This window comes from Geospiza fortis, unplaced genomic scaffold, assembly GCF_000277835.1.
Source record: "Geospiza fortis unplaced genomic scaffold, GeoFor_1.0 scaffold130, whole genome shotgun sequence".
NCBI classification, from domain to species: Eukaryota; Metazoa; Chordata; class Aves; order Passeriformes; family Thraupidae; genus Geospiza; species Geospiza fortis.
In genome coordinates, this window is record NW_005054300.1 from 12937934 (window position 1) to 12956947 (window position 19014).

At 41.0% G+C, this 19014-nt stretch overlaps 2 protein-coding genes across 2 annotated transcripts in view; one reads left to right on the forward strand and one right to left on the reverse strand.

Moving 5' to 3' along the window:
• Positions 1–14: 14 nt before the first annotated feature.
• Positions 15–11032, reverse strand: AP3M1 (adaptor related protein complex 3 subunit mu 1). Its single transcript, XM_005417236.1, is given in 8 exon segments — positions 15–1041; positions 2346–2490; positions 3817–4024; positions 4722–4855; positions 5211–5296; positions 7211–7348; positions 9564–9735; positions 10760–11032. Coding segments are annotated over 8 exon segments (1257 nt in total). The 3' UTR covers positions 15–940.
• Positions 11033–18638: 7606 nt separating this feature from the next.
• ADK (adenosine kinase) overlaps positions 18639–19014 on the forward strand; it is a 269341-nt gene continuing 268965 nt past the window's right edge. The window contains exons 1-2 of the mRNA XM_031061789.1: positions 18639–18668; positions 18813–18916. Of these exons, the coding sequence (XP_030917649.1) occupies positions 18639–18668; positions 18813–18916 (134 nt within the window). The remainder of the gene's footprint in view (positions 18669–18812; positions 18917–19014) is intronic.

Genomic DNA, 19014 nt, shown 5'->3' on the forward strand with positions numbered 1-19014 from the left:
TAAGGTGAGACGTATTTGCAGTGGAGTTCCCTTTATTTCAGAACATTAAAGCACACAACCATTAAATACACTTGACACGTCTACTGTGCTATCTAAAAAGCTACACTCGAAGGTACACACTGCACAGACCTGGTGGCATCCACTTCAAACAAGTGGAACATCTAAATCAAAGCAAAGGCTTCACATAAAAAATAGATCTTGCTCTCTGCAACTGTATTCTTAAAAAAAATGATGGGGATGATGAGATTGAATGGAAAGAAAGTGGATTACTGAAGCAACAATCACCTCCCAGATTTAATGCAGGATGTTATTTTTATCAGCTCATCTGCAGCTGGCAGAAATGAAAGCTGATTAAGGCAAATGCTTCTTAAGAAAGGCGACTTCTTGTAAACAACACAGAAATTATTTTTTTTCTTCATCAGAAGCTTTTTCTGGAGTGACACTTGCAATGTCCCAGACCCTGTGACCCCTGCCCCTCTCACTGCTCTCTGTTTCTGAAGGGATTATGTGTTGCTTTGTGGAATGCCAGCTCACAGCTGGCTGTGGGTGGAACTGAGCTTTCTTTGCAGGTGCCTGCAGCAGCAAAACATGCCACCAGAAGACTTTTCCAGTGGCCTGTCTGGCCTTCAGAATGTGCTTGACCTCAGGGCTTTGGTATCTGACTGGCAGTGTAGTGTTTGCAACACTCTGTGGGTTGCCCATATCAAACTATTCACCAGCACAACAATTCAGTAAAAAAAGAGTGAAAGTGTAATAGAAAAAAAGTATCTTATTTTAAAGCCATATTAAGAAAAACTAAGCTATGCTTTCATTTTAAGAGCTGCTGTGCACAAATGCTTTGATCCCAAACTAATCAGTGTCTATTAATTAATTGGCACCTAACCAACATAAGTCACAAAGCAGTCAGGTTTTTTAAGGGGAATTTCCTCTTATCATCTTCTCATGTCCTGACTTGGAATTTTCCTGCTTTTGTAATGTATTTGACACCTTTAAAAGGCTTGTATTTTTCTCCATACATGTCTAGGCGATTCACTTTCAGTCCTGAAAAAGACAGAGACAAGTACAAAGTTAAAAGCAGAAGGCTCAGAATCACAGCAGTCTGATCAGAAACCCAGCTGCCTTGAGAGCACATTAGGATTGGTTAGGAAGCTTGTTTTCCTTTCTTTCACAAGTTCATCCGGTTTGGAGTGGCAGATGAGAACATTCTTGTCACCTAATCATAGCTGTCTTGGCAGGGCAACACCTTGTTTCTCTTCTACTCCATAAGCCAACATCCTCCTTCCAAGAGATGAACTATGGAACAACCGAGTCTATCTTCCACAGCTCCTGTACACTGCACTCCTTTCCAATCGTGGAGATGAAGCAAAGGACAAGTTTTAGAATTCTTTTCACTCCAAGCCACAATTGCAAGAACCAGCAATGCCTCTGCTATTCCTTGAGGAAGGCTAGTAGCTATTAAATACCTACAGCTTCAGACTGTTCTGTGCTTTCTCACAGGTCCATTGTCTTTGGTGTCCAGCCACTGGAGTAGCTGTATCTTGTAAGATTTAAACTAGTTCAGGAGGAAACTGCAGGATTCTGTTCTTACACAGGAACTGTTGTTTACTCCAAATAGGGGCCAAAAAGACCATACCATAGCCTGGTACCTATCCAGAGAGGTACCACATGTACTGCCACCAACACTCATCAACTGCCTTCAATCATCCTCCTCCTCCTGTGCTTCTCTGAATGTGAGTTCTTGCATCGTTAGAGCCTTAGTCCTGCAAAGCTTGCTTGGAGAAGCACTTTACACAGGGACAACTCACATGATTTAAGTGTTTGCAGACTGAGGCCTTGTCTGCTTTAAATTTACTTTTGCACTTACCCTATAGACTTCATTCTGCTTTTACTTGCAAATTGTTGCAAAGATGAAAAACTAACCAGCTCCAGAAGGAAAGAATAAGAAGGGCATTCTTCAAAATTGATGCATTCTTATGACCACTAGCAAGGGCTTTAGTGGTACGAGGCTAAAGCATGTCAGGAGCAGCACACTAAATCATCATGCATCAATCTTCACTAAAAGGATATGTTTGCATGTTTAATGCACCAGTCAACAAAGAAAAATCCATTCTTCTGTATACTTCTCCCAGTCTTTCTTGAGCAAAACAATTGGGAATTCACAATTCCCAGCAAAGAAAGCTTCCATCAAGGGTAACCGTCAGGTTTGGGTAAATCAGACTTTATCATTTTGGATCAAGCTGACTTCAGATCTGCACCTCCAATTAAATGATTAAGTGTTTCCCACTTCATTTCCTACACCAGCTCGTTCTGCCAGCACCAATTTCATGTAACACCCCCCCACTCACCTGAAATTGCAAGCTGTTGTATCTTAAACTGGATATTTAAACTTGGGTTCTCCTCTGGCTTGGGGGCTCCAGACTGCAGGTTCACCATGCCCTTCAGGTTTGGTAGCTTTTGAGGGGTAATTTTGCCCACGTCCCATGTTAGCACCTTGTCAGGAAGGAGAGAATAGTTGTAGTAGCATTCTAGGAAACAATCTATGAGGTCAAGTTCATGTCCAGCTTTTAGTTTGCAGGCTGGGTACCAACAGTAGCCTGGGAGCCCTGAGAACTACCTTACTGGCTGGGAGAGAGCTCCTGCAGATATGGGGTCTTTTTTCTCACCCTGTCAGTGTGGGTCTGTGCACTGAGAACATCTTGTTCCCTTTGCTAAGGATAATTGACCCTGATGTCTGTTTGGGTCAGCTGGATCCATGAAGCCAAGACAGTAACCAGCACAGAGACCACAGAAACTTAAACACAAGAATGAGGAGGGTAGGAGCAAGGCACTGGCCCAAAGGAGATTGTCCAAGCCAGACTAACTTTCTCAAGGCTCACTTGTTTGCCATTGATTCTTACACTCACTGGAGAAATGTGGAACCAAGCAGGCCCTTTACTCACCCACAAGAGGTGGTTAATTTGTTCTTATCATAAAGTCATAAATGCAGAAAGACCTCAATTCTCTATGCTTTTAAAAATGTTTGCAGTTTCAATTCACCTAGTTATCCCAACTCTTGATAAAAACAGTAAAATTATTTCTGCAGAGAGATTTTGTTGGTGCTTTTCTTTTAAAAAGATCAAGGTCTATTGTTTTTGAAACAAAATGCTACTTGGAGACTTCTCCCTAACAATTTTAATGAATTGCTGACTGAGATATTCCAAGGGCAGCAGAAAGCTCAGAGGAGGGTATTAGAGCCAGCAGAATGGTTTGGCTCAAACTGCTTTTCAGCAAAATGGCTCCTGGGTACTAAAAGGCTTCAGGAGCTTTATGAAATTTAGGTCTCAAACCCCAACTCAGCGGCAAGGAATCAGGAGCCCAAGACGTGTTACTTCAGACACTTTATTTTCCTCTGTGTCTTTAGGCAGATCTTTTCTAAGAAATTTTTTCTCATCTCCTGCTCCTAGTTTTTCTGCCCATTTTCAAGGCTAGTGCATTTTCTTTAGAAAAATATGTTTCCACAACATATATGCAAAATATAGTATGGCTGAAACTATGGGCAAAACACTGCTGCATCCACTAAGAAAAGACATTAGTGGGTGAAAGAGCAGGGTGAAAAGAGAGGGAAGGGAAGGAAAAGGATACTATCATAGTCAGAAATCAGAGCTGGTGTGTAGCTAAGTTTGAAAAAGCAAATTTTAAAGGTAAATTTTTAATTCATAAACATGTGCTGAACAGACCTCTCTGCCAAGTGTGGAACACTGTTCCAGTATTCTGCAATATGGGTGACTTTAGTAATGCCATCTTCAATATTTAAATAAATAAAAATTCATGACTTACTTTAGTAACTGGGTCAAATGTATAGCTGCCTTGTGTAGCAGTGAGGTTCATGTTAAGTACAGCCTTTGGCATGTGAACTGTCATGACCACTCCTTCTACTGTTTTCCCCATATTCTGTTTTGGTCCAATGGTAACATCAAATCTTCCTGAAGAAGTATTTTCCTTAAAGCTGATCATGTGCTTCACATATACAGGAATTGCCACCAAGCTGAAAAGAGAAGACAGTAGTTGAATGCATCCTGGCTACTTCTCTGCTTGAGAAATCAAAACACTTTCTCATAAATGGGTCTTATGTTTCTGGTAGGTGTTCAAGTTAGAACTGGTTTGTTTCAGAAGTGATAAATGAAGTGATACTCTGCTCCTCAGCAGCATTGCTGAAATGATTTTATCAGCAGAGAATCACAGGAAAAAAGATTTTCTTTATTTTTGTCCAACTACCTTGTCCTATTCTTTCTTCATCTGGTTGCTATTTTGTTTTTTTTTTTAAAGTAATCTCACTGAGCCAAATCTCAGAAGAGCCACTAGTCAAATCAGGCTTTAGTTTGCAAAATCTGCAGTTTGGACTTTTTTTGCTTTACTCTCTTCATGAAGCTCAGAGTCCTCCAAGTACACAGAGACTTACTCATAAAGCATCTAGCACCAACAACAGTTACTAGGACTGAATAGGCCTATATCGCTCTCATGTGTGATTTACTCCACTGAAAATCTGTTGCTGAGTATCTGCAGGTCACTGAGAAATGGTTTTCTTCTTCTAGTAGGGACAGAGCAACAGCTGAGACAAAACCTGAGCACACACATTTCAGAACAATGCAAATTCCCCCTTGCAAGGAGGAATGTGCTGTTCCTCAGGTGGAAAGCAGCAGTGTGTGTAGCTGGAGGAGCAGAGTGCCTGGAGGGAAACGCACTTCTGGGAACTGACGCGGTAGGAGATGAGCCTGAAGTTGCCGTCGGGAGGAATAAAGGACAGGACCCGCTCAGACTCCCAGCGCTTGAAGCGGATACAGGGATGGAAGCTGACGTCATCCAGCAGCCGTGGGTTCTGGAAGGAGTGCCACAATGGTAAGTGCAATCTCATCAAGTACCAGCAGTTTGAGCCAGCTACTGAACTCTACCCAATTCCTATTTCTTAGACTCTGAGTAGCCATGACCAGAGACATGTTACTGAGCTAGATGGATTTCTGATCTGACCTGGAACAGCAGCTCCTGTGAGGGTATTTTTATGTACACACAAAAGCCATTCCAACTACTGAACAATGCAGCTTCTACAATATAACTTGTTACTTCATATGTGTAACACATGAAATAGTGACAGTGATCTCAAAGTTGTTTAACTCTGTTCACTAAGTAAAATAAATCCTGAGCAATTAAGATTCCCAAATATAGGCTGAATTTACCATGAAAGACAGAGAAAGATCTGGCATTCCTTAGAGCTTAATACATGAATCAATAACGCCTTGGATTTCTGCAAAGACTGTGGAACCTGCAGAGAAAAACAAGACACTTAACATTATTATGAAAGGCCTAACAGATGTGGTGAAGTGCAGCTAGAAGGCACAGATGACATTTGCACAACACTCAACAACATGCCAGGCCCAGCTAGGAAAGGTCATTCCAGTTACCTGTGTCCTGGGCAGCTTGCTAAAATACATGAGCCAGAGCAAACAGCCTGTTCCAAAATGGCTCATGATACTTGTGCCAGCTGTTACACAGGACTTGTACTTGATGTGCTTGAACTGGTTGCCAGCAATAAGCATATAAGAATTTCATAACACACCAGCTCTGAATCTTTTCTTTCACCCCTGTCCCTGGTCTCCAGAAAACTAGCAAGTGGTGTAGTGGTGCAGGGAAATTGAAGCATATCAAAACAGTTAATGTCAAAATGCAGTAAGTTGGTAAAGGAAGTTTAAAAATGAAATTAAATATTCATCTTGATGTTAAATAAATCTATAGCAAAAAAACCCAAACCCCAAAGCAAGAGTACCAAGCATTTTACCCAGGAAATGCTCATTTCCTGAAATATCTTCTAAGTATAAAAAGGCATAAGCAGGACTCTGGACTAATTAATTAACTCCACATGCAAAGGTAATTTTAGAAGATAGGTAGAAAGTGGCTTATCTAGGCAAGGGAAAGGAGAAATGGTGGCTTTATACTTTGAAAAGAAGTGATCCTATTTCAGGTTAAAGCAGTTGACCATATCCCTATGAAACAAGATAACCTCCCTATTCTAGGGGAGCAACCTTATCTGCCTTAGTCTTGGTGAAGGCTATAAAGAGGGGTTCTTGCATTGCTGGTCCCCAAGGGATCAGAGCAGAAAAGAGTAGCTATGACTACTGCAGCAGATCCTCAGTAGGAAATGAAACACTCAGTACACACTGATTTGGCCTGAAATACACACAGAAATTCACCATGATACCTTCTCAGACTAAGCACTCACACCACTCCTGGGAATTCTAAGGAGCCAGGACAGTAACACAGTCATCAGCATGCTCTATAAGGGCCCTGTAAGGGCCACCTTCTTTAAGCTTCAAGGTAGGGAGTGTAAGAGCTGCACAATGGCTTTTTATGACTCTCCACTTCAACAGTGGCCAAAGCATTTGCTGAAGTGGTGTACAGAGTCAAACCAACACTGACACTGCTACAACAACAGCACTGAATGAATAATCAGAGGTTTGCTCCCTGCCCCACACCACCACAAAAAGGTGTCCTGCAGTCTTCACCCTTGCTAACTGCTGGCCCCAGTACTGAACAAAACAGCAGGTTCTTGCCCACAGCTTTGCAGTTTTCTTTTTGCATTATTTTTTTTCTTTCTCTTGGCATACAAGTTATCAGGTTCCAACTCAAAGTTAAATCTCAGAATAAAGACTTCTGTATTTGAAAATGATATGTTTCATTCACAGAAAAGAAAGGAGTATTATTATGCTTCATAATATCTGGCTCCTTAAATATAAGGAAAACAACATTGTCCAACTATTTTACACCAAGTTTAGCTTGCTATCAGAAGAAAGCTAATAAAGGATTTTGTCTTGCTCACTTGAGGGCCTTCAAGGACTACAGTACATTGTTGACAGTAACAATGGGAGATAATTTTCTCATCACATTTCAACTACTTTTTTAACCATTTATATCTGTTATGAGATAATCAACTTACAAACAGAAAACAGACTTCTTGTGGATGTTCTCGAAGCAGCCCAGAGAATAATGCTGTTTAAAGATGAACTGAAGAAATACACTTAAGCTCATCATTTTAAATTGAATATTTCTACCTAAGATATTAATGCGTATATATAAAACATATGCAAAAAAATAAGAAGGTTGGACTGTATTCTCTCTAAAACATCACTAGCTACATGTAAACACACTTGAGAGACAAATTTCAGTTTGCAAGGCATCTTACCTGATTTGTCTATAATTGCATCAATTTCTTCAATGACATCAAAATAGGCCTCGTTGTTCGTGTATTTTACTCCTGCTCTGCGCCAGGGAATGTTGGATAACTGTCCAGTGGGAAGTGTGTCTCCCACATTACTACTGCCTTAAAAATGAAAAGGAACTTAAAATCAGTCATTAATTACAAAAGGAATGTTTCAACTGCCAAAACTAAAAATCAGGGCAAGCCTTGCCCCAGGTACTGTTGGCTAGAGCCTGGACCCTTCGATGTTATTTGTGAGGTGACATGAAGGCACTGGAGCCACGTGTCCAGACTTAACAGCTTTCAGACTGCATCTTGCACAGCAAAATACAATACTCAAGTCAGCAGGAGGTTTGAGTGGGAATAGATGTGGGGTTAGATCTTCTGGAGGATTTCATCACTAATTCAAGACAAGACAGCTCCCTGGCTTAAGCCTGCTTCCCCCTTCTCCTAAGAGTTTTAGCTGGATGACTTCAGGGCTGATTAACAGGTAAGAGTCATTAACAAGAAAGATGTGTAAGAAGCCTTAGGGAGGGCTCCTACAATCTTTGCTTGGAGCTGGTGTTAGGCTGAAGGTCTCACCCTTGGTACCCATCTGAGCTACCCTGCATCAACATGACAGCCGTGTCTATACCTGACCATGTGTCAAATCGATCCAGACCCTGGCCCAGACTGGACTTTCTGGCTGGACCTGTCCCATTCTGATGGATGTTACTGGCACTCACTGAGCTGTAGATGACCTGGTAATCATCTGATCCAGTCCCTGACCTGTTGCATCAACTTCTGGGCTCCTGACCAATGATACCACTGTCCCTGCCTGCCTTGCTCTCACCCTTGCCTCCTGGTTCTCAATACCACCCAGCATGAGTACAAGGCTTCCTGAGTTATAAAGTAAATTGACAATACTTTAAAAAGAAAAAAGAAAAATCTTATCACTTCTGAGGCTTAGGTGACTGATGCCAGAATCCCAGCACAGTGTAAACAACTCCCTCTGCTAGAAGTAGGTCTTGGGATAGGGCCACAGCTCATGCTGACTTGTGCCCTTTAGCACAATGAACATGGTAGTGTGTCCTGCCACGTGAAACAGCTTCACGGAGAAGCTGGTGGCCAGCAGGTATCATTTCCACAAAACCTGCTTGGGCAGGCCCTAGCCTGGCAGGCAGAAAACAGAAGTTTTCACTCCTTTGAGCTAGTAGAACCCCTTCCTAAAGTCCACCCCTGTATATGTTATAACTCAGGGGGGAGTTTTAACTCATTTCTTCACTCCCACTGCATCTCTAAAGAGGAGCAGTTTCTGTCTGTCCCTCAGCAGCCTTGCAGGGTGCAGTAGTGCTGCCAAGCCAGGTAGATAGGAGACCTCTCAGGCTGCTGTTTCCACCTGCTCAGTGCCACTTGTTGACAGTGACAAGATGCAGGCTGCCTTGGGCAGGCACTTTAGGCTCCTAGGGAATTTTAATAAAGTTTTAGATAAAACACTTATTTTCAAAAGTGTAAATACTAGCATTCCAATCCACATGTAAAAAACCTAGCTAAACTCCAAATAACAGAAATTTAACTGATGAGATTTATACTCAAAGACTAAACCATACCTACTACCCTAAAGAGCAGCTCCTCTGAGCATTAGGTGTGTGGCCGTGCAGCCCAACTAGTCCCTTCTCTAACACAATGTACCAGTGACTGTCTTGCATCTCTCTGCCCATGTGACACTCATGGCTCACCTCCCTTGCACCCACTTGCCAGACAAGCAGATTCCACCAGCTCAGCTGACAGACATTTGGCTTTATCACTGCAAGACAGACCCATTTACAACAGCCTGAAATCAGTTGCGAAATCAAATCCATACGAATCCATGTGCTGCTCGGTGCTGGGGGCAGGGTGGAAGATGAGGACAGGCTGTTTGCTTCGCTTCACACTATCTGTTCCCACCCATCAAGAATTTATTACATATCTATTATTACATATCTATTATATACCTTTCTATATGGATAACCTTCTCCAGTGCCCCTCAGTTATTCAAGGCTTGGGGTGAGCTCTGTACCAATCCCAGAGCACCTGTCTCCAGTATGTCCTGACTGTGTCCTGAGCTGCTGTTCCTGAGGGACTTCAGCAGCTGTGGCTGAACCAGGCAGTGCCTCCGAGGACAGCAAAGGGGCCAGGCATAAACTGCAAATAAGGAGGCACTTGTTTTCATTCAACTCCTATTGATGAGAAGTGGCAGGACAGTGCCCTCGCCTTACAGATTCCCACCAAGATATTATTTTTTAGCTAATTTTAGAAATTTAGAAATGATGGGCCTTTTTTAAAACAGCCTCATTGCTGAAATTACATATTTTCATACCTGTGATGGAGTTGACAACAGAGCGCAAAATTGTGGGAGGCTTAATCAGCTCCTTCAGTATGTTAGATTCTGTTGCCAGTGGAAAGCCATTGTCTAGCATTTCTTCTAGAAGTTCATACACAATTACTACATTGTCCTTAATTGCAGTCTCAGAACATTCACCGAAGTAATCCTATACAAATTCAGAGATTACAAAAGAGAGGATTTTTATTCCTATTAGAATGCTTTGCAAAAGGAAGTTTGTTCGTTTTTTTCTTACAGAAACCCTCCAATATATGAAGTCATTTTAGTGCCTAAACTATTTCTATAGTCTGATAGCATCATATTGTTAATGTTATATTTATCACCTAGCTGAAAATAAATACAAGCATGAACAGTGAAATAATGTAATGTGGTGTGCTACTGTTTATGTTACAAAGGTCCTTCTAGTTGTGAACATGAACACATCTTCAGTTACAAGACTCTTTTAAAATAAAGATACTATCATTTGGAAATGCTCAATCTTCACAGCATTTCCTTTATATAAAGTATCTGTGAAATTGGTTGAGAAGTGGCTTCTTTGCAGCCCTTTCCTCACTACAGCGTGCATGCTGCCTGACTACATGCTCCTTCTTCCCGTCTACGTAACATTAATAGTACAAAAGCTTACAGAAAAAAACCCCAGCATTTACAAAGTCAGATTCGGGTTCTGGTGCTTGTGAGTGCACAAAACAAACCTCTTTTGTCCTTTGTACTCTATAAACCTGCTTGACTTAAAAATTGCAGACAGAAAAGTCACTCACAGAAGGGTTTATTACCTTTCTCTAAAAGAAGTTTATGCAAAAAGAAAAAAATTCCCTTGAAGTCATTTTAGAATAATAGACTCACAGAATGTTAAGGGGTGATCCCAACCCCCCTGCCATGGGCATGGACACCTCCCACTAGATCAGGTAGCTCAAAGCCCCATTCAATCTGGCCCTGACCACTGCCACAGCTGGGGTATCCACAACCTCTCTGGGCAACCTGTTCCATTCACTATTTTACTACCCTCACAGAATAGAATTTTTTCCTAATATCTAGCTTAAATTTCCCCTCTTTCAGTTTGTACTCTTTTCTCCTTGTCCTATCACTATAGTTCCTGATGAAGAGTCCCTCTTTGGCTTCCCCATAGGCCTCCTTCAGACACTGAATTTTAAAATCATTGAATGATGACAAACCTGGAAAGTGTCTGCTACTCGGTGCAGAAATTCAATTACAAAGAGTGGTGGCACTTCTGTCTGTATGACAGACACAAAGAAGATTTTATCCCGATAGATGCTGATGAGGTAGTGATGTGGAGTTGAGATGACAGGAGGCACATTCTCAACATCGATTGCTTTCTCCTGAGCTTCGAAGAAATAATCGCAGACAGACTGGCTCACAACGCTCTTTCAGTGGTTCTCCAAGAAGATATCACCAGAACAGTTTATAAGAAACAGGCTGTGGATCATTTTCTGTTGGAAACACATTAAAAGAGGTTAAAATAAACAAAAGGATATGTGGATTGACATTTCATATCCCAGATTCCCTTTCTTATGATGGTTATTCTTTATTAACATGCACGGTGAATTTAGGAAAAATATCTACTTTGTTGCTTTTCTTTGAATTCCATTTTCTTTATTTACAAGAACATTACACAAAAAATATTTGACACTGGATTAAGTTGTTAATGTATATCATAATGCAAGCACGAAGAAAGCACTCTCATTTTCCACTTTCATCCCTATCTGGTATCTGCAATTTATTTATTTAAGGAAAGCTGACTCCCATGAGCTGGCGCTCGCTCAAACATGTTTGCCGACATGAAAGAGTTACTTGTACAGAAGTTTCCTACGGCAGCTGGCCTGGCAGTTGCCCACTTAACTTAGAATTGCTCTGTCTTAAAGATACAGCTCTTTATCTTGTCAGCTTTCAGCTGTTGAACTAGAAAAGTGCTTTTTACTTGTTGGCAGATTAGTCTTATGATCTATGCCAAGCTGCACTTGGGTAAAGGGTTGGAATTCATTAAAAGTACACAAAACTAGCCATTTAAATCTGATTTAATGGATAAAATTGCCCCAAATGTGCTTGGCAGGCATGAAATATGTTTACATAAAATGATTTTCACTTTAAAACTCACTTACGTAAAAGGGGAGTATGAACTGCAGGTAAGGAATGTAACTTTTTTCTTATCTCTTCAAATATTTACAAATAACATGTCTCAGCCACCAATCCTTCATTTTATTAATGGGGCAAGAAGCTTATGTGCCTATTAAAAAAATAATTCCAAGTCTATTTCTCAACTTTCAATGCGATAGTAAGTGAACTAATTAGTTGATAAAATGAATAGAGTATTATCTCTGGATCTACAAATCCAGAGAGGAGACAAATGCTGGCAAACTCCAGTTTATCTCTTCAGCCTTTACATGAGACAGATACAATGCTTTGGCTGACCTGCATATAATGATCCTCTTAAAAAATAAGTTAAAACTTGGGCTTAGAAAACAAACCGAACTGTAACCCTAACAGCAGCTTCTGAAGGTGAAGTTAACCTGGTACTCAATGTCAAGCATAAATTCATCTGCAGTTGAAGAAGCTGCCCCTGGCACTGGCTGTTCTTCCCTTCTGCCTCTCAGGTATTGATTTGAGTAGGTCTGTGGCTCTGCAATTATCTACATTAAGAAAATAGTCCAGCCAGAAATTGAGCCAGCAAAAGGAGCTGCTGGTCAGACCAGCTTCCTAATGCAAGTTATTTCATTGCCAGGGAGTGCTAGAGCTGGCACAGGGCATGTGGTGGAAATGGGCAGAGGACAGCAATGGAGATCCAGAATTGAAAGTTAGCCTTTGGAGGAATTCAAACATGACTGGAAAGAGACCAGACAATTACTGGGTGTCCACACCTTGAAACAGGAAGACCACCATGATCTCTGCATGTCCAAGAGAAGCCAAACACACCTACCAAAAACCCATCATAGCTGTCATTAATTTTACTATGTTTGCCCAGGATATTGTCCTAAAACACAGACAAAATTTGCTCCTCCTCTTTTAACTCTGGCACACTAAAAATAGCATGGAAGCATCTAGATGCACATGGCCCAGTCCCACAGAGATTTTAAGAGTATAAACACTGTATGACTAAATCTCATTCCAAAATACTGGAATAAGCACTGAGATCCACCCAGAGTGAGCTTGTGTTGCCATGTCTGAATCTGAACTACCCAGAGTAGTACTCATCTACCAATACACTTGTAACAATGAAAAATGGTCTGGCCCTCCAGATTTTCACAAAACAAAAGTATGTCTTCCAAAGCTCACCAAAGACAGTGAAAAAGGACAGCTCAGGAAGGTTGTCAGCATGATATTTCCCTCCACCTAAGTCAGCAGATGTGGGAAGAGAGCCAAGATCCAGCTTTTCAAATTCTAAACTCCAGCTGCTCCTTCACAACCATGACAGCAACGTGCTCATCTTCACTGGGGCCATGCCAGGTCTCAGATACCTCCTGCCAAGAGCATGCTGTCTTTGGTAGCTGACAAAAAAACCCCAATAGCCAAAAGGTGGACAAAAATATTCATCTAAGCCAATAGGGAATGTAAAGGGAAGTTCTTTTAGAAACTGTGATTGCAAATTTGCTTAACAGTGGGAAAGGAAACAAAGCTACAAAGTGCTATTGCATGTTTCTACTATCCCTCTCCTGGACCAAATTCATCTCTAATTTAGTTTGTTAAAAAAACCAGAAAATTTTAATACTGTGAGCACAGGATTTTTATAAAGGAACCTTGACACAATTGCTTTAATCCAGCTCCAGTAAACTTGTTCTGAATTTAGCCAGCACTGAACATTAAAGCCTTCCAAAATCTCCTTGACAGTCACACAAGGGTGGCAAGTATAATCAACCACTGAATGTCAGTATTGTTCGACACCACGGCTGCCCACACATATGAAGGTGCTCAGCTGTAAAGCTTAGAATAGATCTCTGTACATTTTAAAATCAATTCAATAGCTTATCTGTTAGCAAGTATCAGACCCATTTCCTATTAAATGCAAACAAAGCTGCATCTGAGAGTCCAGTACAAGCAGCACTGGTAAGACTCCACTTGCAGAGGAGCTGATCCACAGCCCGCTCTGGAGGAGCTATGTTGGACAGCAGGCAGCTTCCAGTGATTCGCTGACAAAGAGTATCAGACACGTGTGACAGTGTTTGTAGTGCTTCTGTTAACATTCATCCAGATTCTATTTATCTACAGATCAGAAATGTCTGCATTTGTCACAATATACTTTTAACAAGCACAGCTGTGCAGCAGACCACACAATCACAGCAAGCACCAAATGACTGCAATAGCAGGGCCCCTTCTTTTGCCCTAAGTTCCACTGAGGATATTAGACCATGACTTGATATGCAATCAAGGGAGGGTGTGGGTAGCCAGAAGGGGAGGCAGCACTTGGCCAGTGTCTTTCTTTACTCATCTGCCCCAAGCCGCCTGGGTACCAGCTGTGTTCATAGGAGTGTTTGTGTGGCCTCATGGTGAACTGGAGTAGCAAATAGATCCATGGGACCACACCTGGCAGATGACAGTTTGTAGTACCTATGGAATATGAGCAGTAAAATCCCCCCTGGCTGCCTACCCTATCTTCTAAGTAGGAAGATCAGGATTACAGAATTTCCCATGATACATATTCTGCTTCTAGAGTAAGACTTCCCTTCAAATCCTCTCACATACTCCTTTCTTCCTTCACAAGTTTTAGCAGTATGCTAATTTGCTGCTAATTTGAAGTGCTCTGGAAAACTGAAGCTCTCTCCTTACAGCCTAAGTGCAGAGCAGGCAGCTCCAGAGGCAAAAGCCCTGCCCTGTCAGTCAAGGGGCAGGTCAGCTGGTACACTTCCCCGAGCTGACTAGAATAAAGACACTCCTAGAGCACTGGGGACATCAGTCTATTACACACAATGCCCAGTAATTTGATTTATCCCATATACTGTCAAACAATTGGCACCAGCTGATTAAAGATAGATTTCATGTTGAATATCTTAAAACTGGTAACACTACAAAAATATCAATACAAGATATATAAACTATTATTTAACAAAAATTACTTATATTGCTCCAAGTACTGCAGATTTTTCCCTGTTACTCTAATTTTGAGTGCCAGATTTCATTTCAGACATGTAGAGATCCCTCAACTAATTTTGCAGTACCTGACTCTTTTGTCTCATCAGAACATGATTTGAAAAGCAAAAAAGATTGACAAATGCTTAACATAAGAAATCAATCCAGTAACATTAAAATTCTTCACACCAGTGGGTCAACAGCAAAGTGTCTTAAGAGCTGCAGCACTTTGAGGGTAAAGGTCTTGAAACAAAGTTCCTAAGTTTTAAAAAACAGTAGCAAAAGTACATCACCAGAATTCAGGAATCATGAGATTCTTCTCCATGTAGTAGTGTACACAGACACCACTTTGAGATGTCAGCATAAAACCACTCTATGTAAGGCACTGAAGATGTTTCTAGGACTATTCTATAGGACATGCCTCCCATCTCTCTGCTTCTTGGCCTAAGAGCAGACTCAAGGTGTACATGGATCATTATTTGCATCCAGGCCAAAGCAAACTGTCCAAGCTCATGTTCACTAGACTGACAGCCTTTCATGTTACTGCCTGACTGCAAGGCACCTTACAGGCTCTGCAGAAACTAACAGCCCCCTGCAGTTTTGCAGTTTCTTCTCACAAACTTCCCATCCCTCATCTAACATGCAAAACTCCACACGATTCATCTCAGTCATTTCCATCCTACCAGAATCTGAAGTCCACATCGAAGAAAAACATATTTTAACTAAGATGCCTTCAATAAGCTCTTTCCACATCTCTAACTTTTCTTTTGACTAAATCTGGATTTGCAATGTTACTGATTTTCAAATTCTTGGCATGGAAACTTCTGGACTAAAGGCACAGCAGGCTCACAAGACAAAAGTGGAGCTCACTGGCAAGAGAGAGAAGCTGCGAGCATGGGAAAAAAGACTGATTGCACATGCTTGTCCTTAGCTGCAATTAAGTACTCTAAAGTGTAATTAATGCAGAAATACTGTCAACAGCTGCTTTTTCATAACACTGAGCTGAGTTACATACAAAGCTCTGAAACCACAAAGTGAGGAATTTATCACTGACCTCTGCAATGCCCTTTATAGCTAGTACTAATTACTGAAAATACTCCAAACAGGACCTTCACTAGGAAAGTATTCCACAGCTTCAATGTTCCCTGAATTTGGCATAGCTGCTCTGAAGGGTGGAAGAATTAGTGGTGGTAGACTGTATGACTCTGTTATGTATTTGTGGAAATGAACTTCTAGTGACAAGTGAATGGAAAGTAATCAAATGCTTAAAGTAATCTGGAGAAATAAGCTAAAATAGGCAGTTCTATTTCTATTGAAGCTAGTACTTTTGTCACAATCAGCTAGTCAGCACTTTAGCTTTTTCCTATAAATTCAATATATGCTACAAATGTGTTCCTGACCTCCCCAACCCCATTCACTGGCTTTCAAACCAGCAAACCTAATAAAGAGAAGTCCCATTAAACACCTGAACAACACTTTCAAGACAGCCAACATGGCAGTTCTGAAATATTGTTTAATTGGCAGGACCAACGTGACACATCATTAGCAGCTATGATTCAAGTTGATAAATCTGTAAGTCTCAGGTTTACTAAAACATGAATGTTCTTTAATTTCACAGAGTTTTTTTATGCTCCTATTATTGTTTGTGTGTTTTAATGATGCTGCTCAAGTGTCAAGAATCTTTTTACATATAAGATGCTCAAGCTGAGGTATCTACACGTCAAAGTAAAACATTTTTGCAATCTTTTTCAAGAATTGCTTGTTGTCCCCCTCTGTTAGTCAAGCAAAACTTCATATCTACTCAACACCATGAAGTGCTTGTGTCTGTACAAGTACTCAGACATATTTTACCAGCAAGATCATCCCTATTAAAGACTAAATGCTTTGCTTCCCAGATGTTCAGCATATATTTATTTATCTTTGCTCTCATTTCAAACACTGTTAGTAACTTTCTGAAATTGTTTTTAAGAGGAAGTAGTCCTTTGAGAATACTCTCAAGTTGACTTAAATCAGTGTTTGGTATCCATAACAAAATCTGCAACTTCCTCTGTGCTTTTACCAGTAGTTATTACAGCCTGTATGAGAATTTGTGCAGCATTTAATCTACTGTCTGATGAGCTTTCCAATAATACACTTGCATGGCACCTCTGTTCAATTTAGTTTCAGTATAAATCTTCTAACTGCCGGCAAGAGAGTTCCATCTCTTGTCAACAGAACAATATTAGATTCTGAATAATCGAACAATATTTGATCCTGAATAACTGCAATTCCCTTTGGGACCTGCAAGAACAGAAAGCTTTGCTGGAAAAGCAAGGTCTCTGAAAAAAACCCACTCCAAAACAATTAAAAATTCTTTGTTAAAACTGCATTTTTACATGGAGATGGAACATTTGAACACAACTTACATCTGAATCAGTAGCTTTAGGACTACTAAGGGACAACTCAAGAAATTCACTCTCTGAAAGCAGTACAGTGAATAGAGAGATAGGGCCAAATGGACTCAGATAAAGTGAGTATCAGCTCACATATTGAGTGTTCATAGTATTTTCAGGAAAACACTGATAATTGAGCTCATATTCCAGCCAAACCATGAAGAACTCTGAATGGACAAGGCAGCAGGATTCAATCATAGGACATCAAAGCCCCAAGTCAGCAGCTCTTTGTGAAGATGTTTTCCACCATGCTTGCCCAGTTCACTCCTCCAGTAAGCCTGCCAGGCCAGAGCAACAGAGCTACTAGCTTTATACTGCTGTCCTTCACAGGCTCTCTATGAAGAGGCACTCAAGGTTCCAGACAGGACAGTGCCAGAGCCATGCGCTACTGAAACACTGCATCAGAGCCAGCAAGCATCACTGAACTGCGCTGTGCATGGCAGCCCTTCCCAACGTGCACTCTGTGCACTCTGCCCCAGCCAGTCCAAACACAGAGGGCACAAAGAAGGCACACAAACTCTTGTACCTTCCTTCTCCTCCAAGAGGACAGAGCAAAGCAGCACCCTAATTCTTTTATCCTGTATGAATGAGTCTCATGGATACTCTTATTCTAAGCAGCTCCTTTCATACATTATGTTAAATAAGCAAAAAAAAAAAGATTTAACTTATCTTCACTGTATTCTTTTTTTTAAAGTTATATGTGGAGCTGTAATTTGGGGGAAAATTAAAGGGATATAAGAGGAAGGAACTTCACATTTTAAACAAATTTTAATTTGGTTTCTTGCCATTATTACAGCCATAAAATACCACTACCACTCCTCTCCTACTGTTCAGACTTCTCTACCTCAAGGACTTAAATTTCTCTTTTCTGAATCCTCATGACAAGGTTTTTATTAAAGATTCCTCATGTAAGGAAATCTGTATATGAGAGAATAACTGGGATTTAGCTGGTGTATAACTGTCTTGTACAACAGAAAAATTAATTTCTGAATAAACCCAGCAAAATCAATCATGGGAGCACATGGAGTATTCATAAAGTTTGATTTGCCATTTGCAAGGAATTTTCAGATATATTCATACAGGCAGTGAGGAATCTATTTGTCCTTTTTTTCCCCCCCAAAAACCCAAGTTTGCTTGTGTTTTTGAATTAGCATGCAACACGAGACATTTTTTACAGAGAAATATAATTCAGATATTTCCTCTTCTTTTTTTTTTCTTTTATTTTTTCTTTAACAAATAAATGAGAAGCTATGTACGATTCAAACCCGCTGGAAACTGCCACAGCAGAAACATTCCCATGGTTGACATAGTCAGTTATTTTGTGAAACACTGTTTCCATCATTTTACTCCTTACATGAGTAATTGAAGTTTTGAAGTTGGTTTTGCTTTTCTTGTAAAATACTTTTTCCTCTCCAATACTGCAGTCTGCCTGCTATGAACACAAATTTTCATCATTCCAGTATGATTTTTTGCCTGGTTGGTTATAGAAAAGCTACACTGAATGGTGACGCTATTCCACCAGTTTGATTAACACTTAATGGGTATGAACGATTCATCGTACACTGAAAAGATGGTAAGTGCGTTACTAATGCACAGCAGATTTGAACTGAAACAAAAGAAGAGAAGCGACAACCTGCACTCAGTTACCGCTGGGTACTGAACAGGGCAGGAGCGATGTGCAGTGCGTAGAGGTGGATGATAACAGGTTTATTCCCAGCGCATATTATGGAGATCCGCACTAACAGGGGCCCTTGCTAATGAAGCAAGAACAGCACGAGTAGAAACACCGTGGCTGAGCAGGGCTGCTGAAGATGGACCCAGGTGAGCCGGCGCCACTCCCCCGGCCGCCCTGCCCCTCCCGGCCTGGCCTTGCTGCGGGCTCTGCCGCGAACGGCGGGGGCCCCATCGCCCCCCAGCAG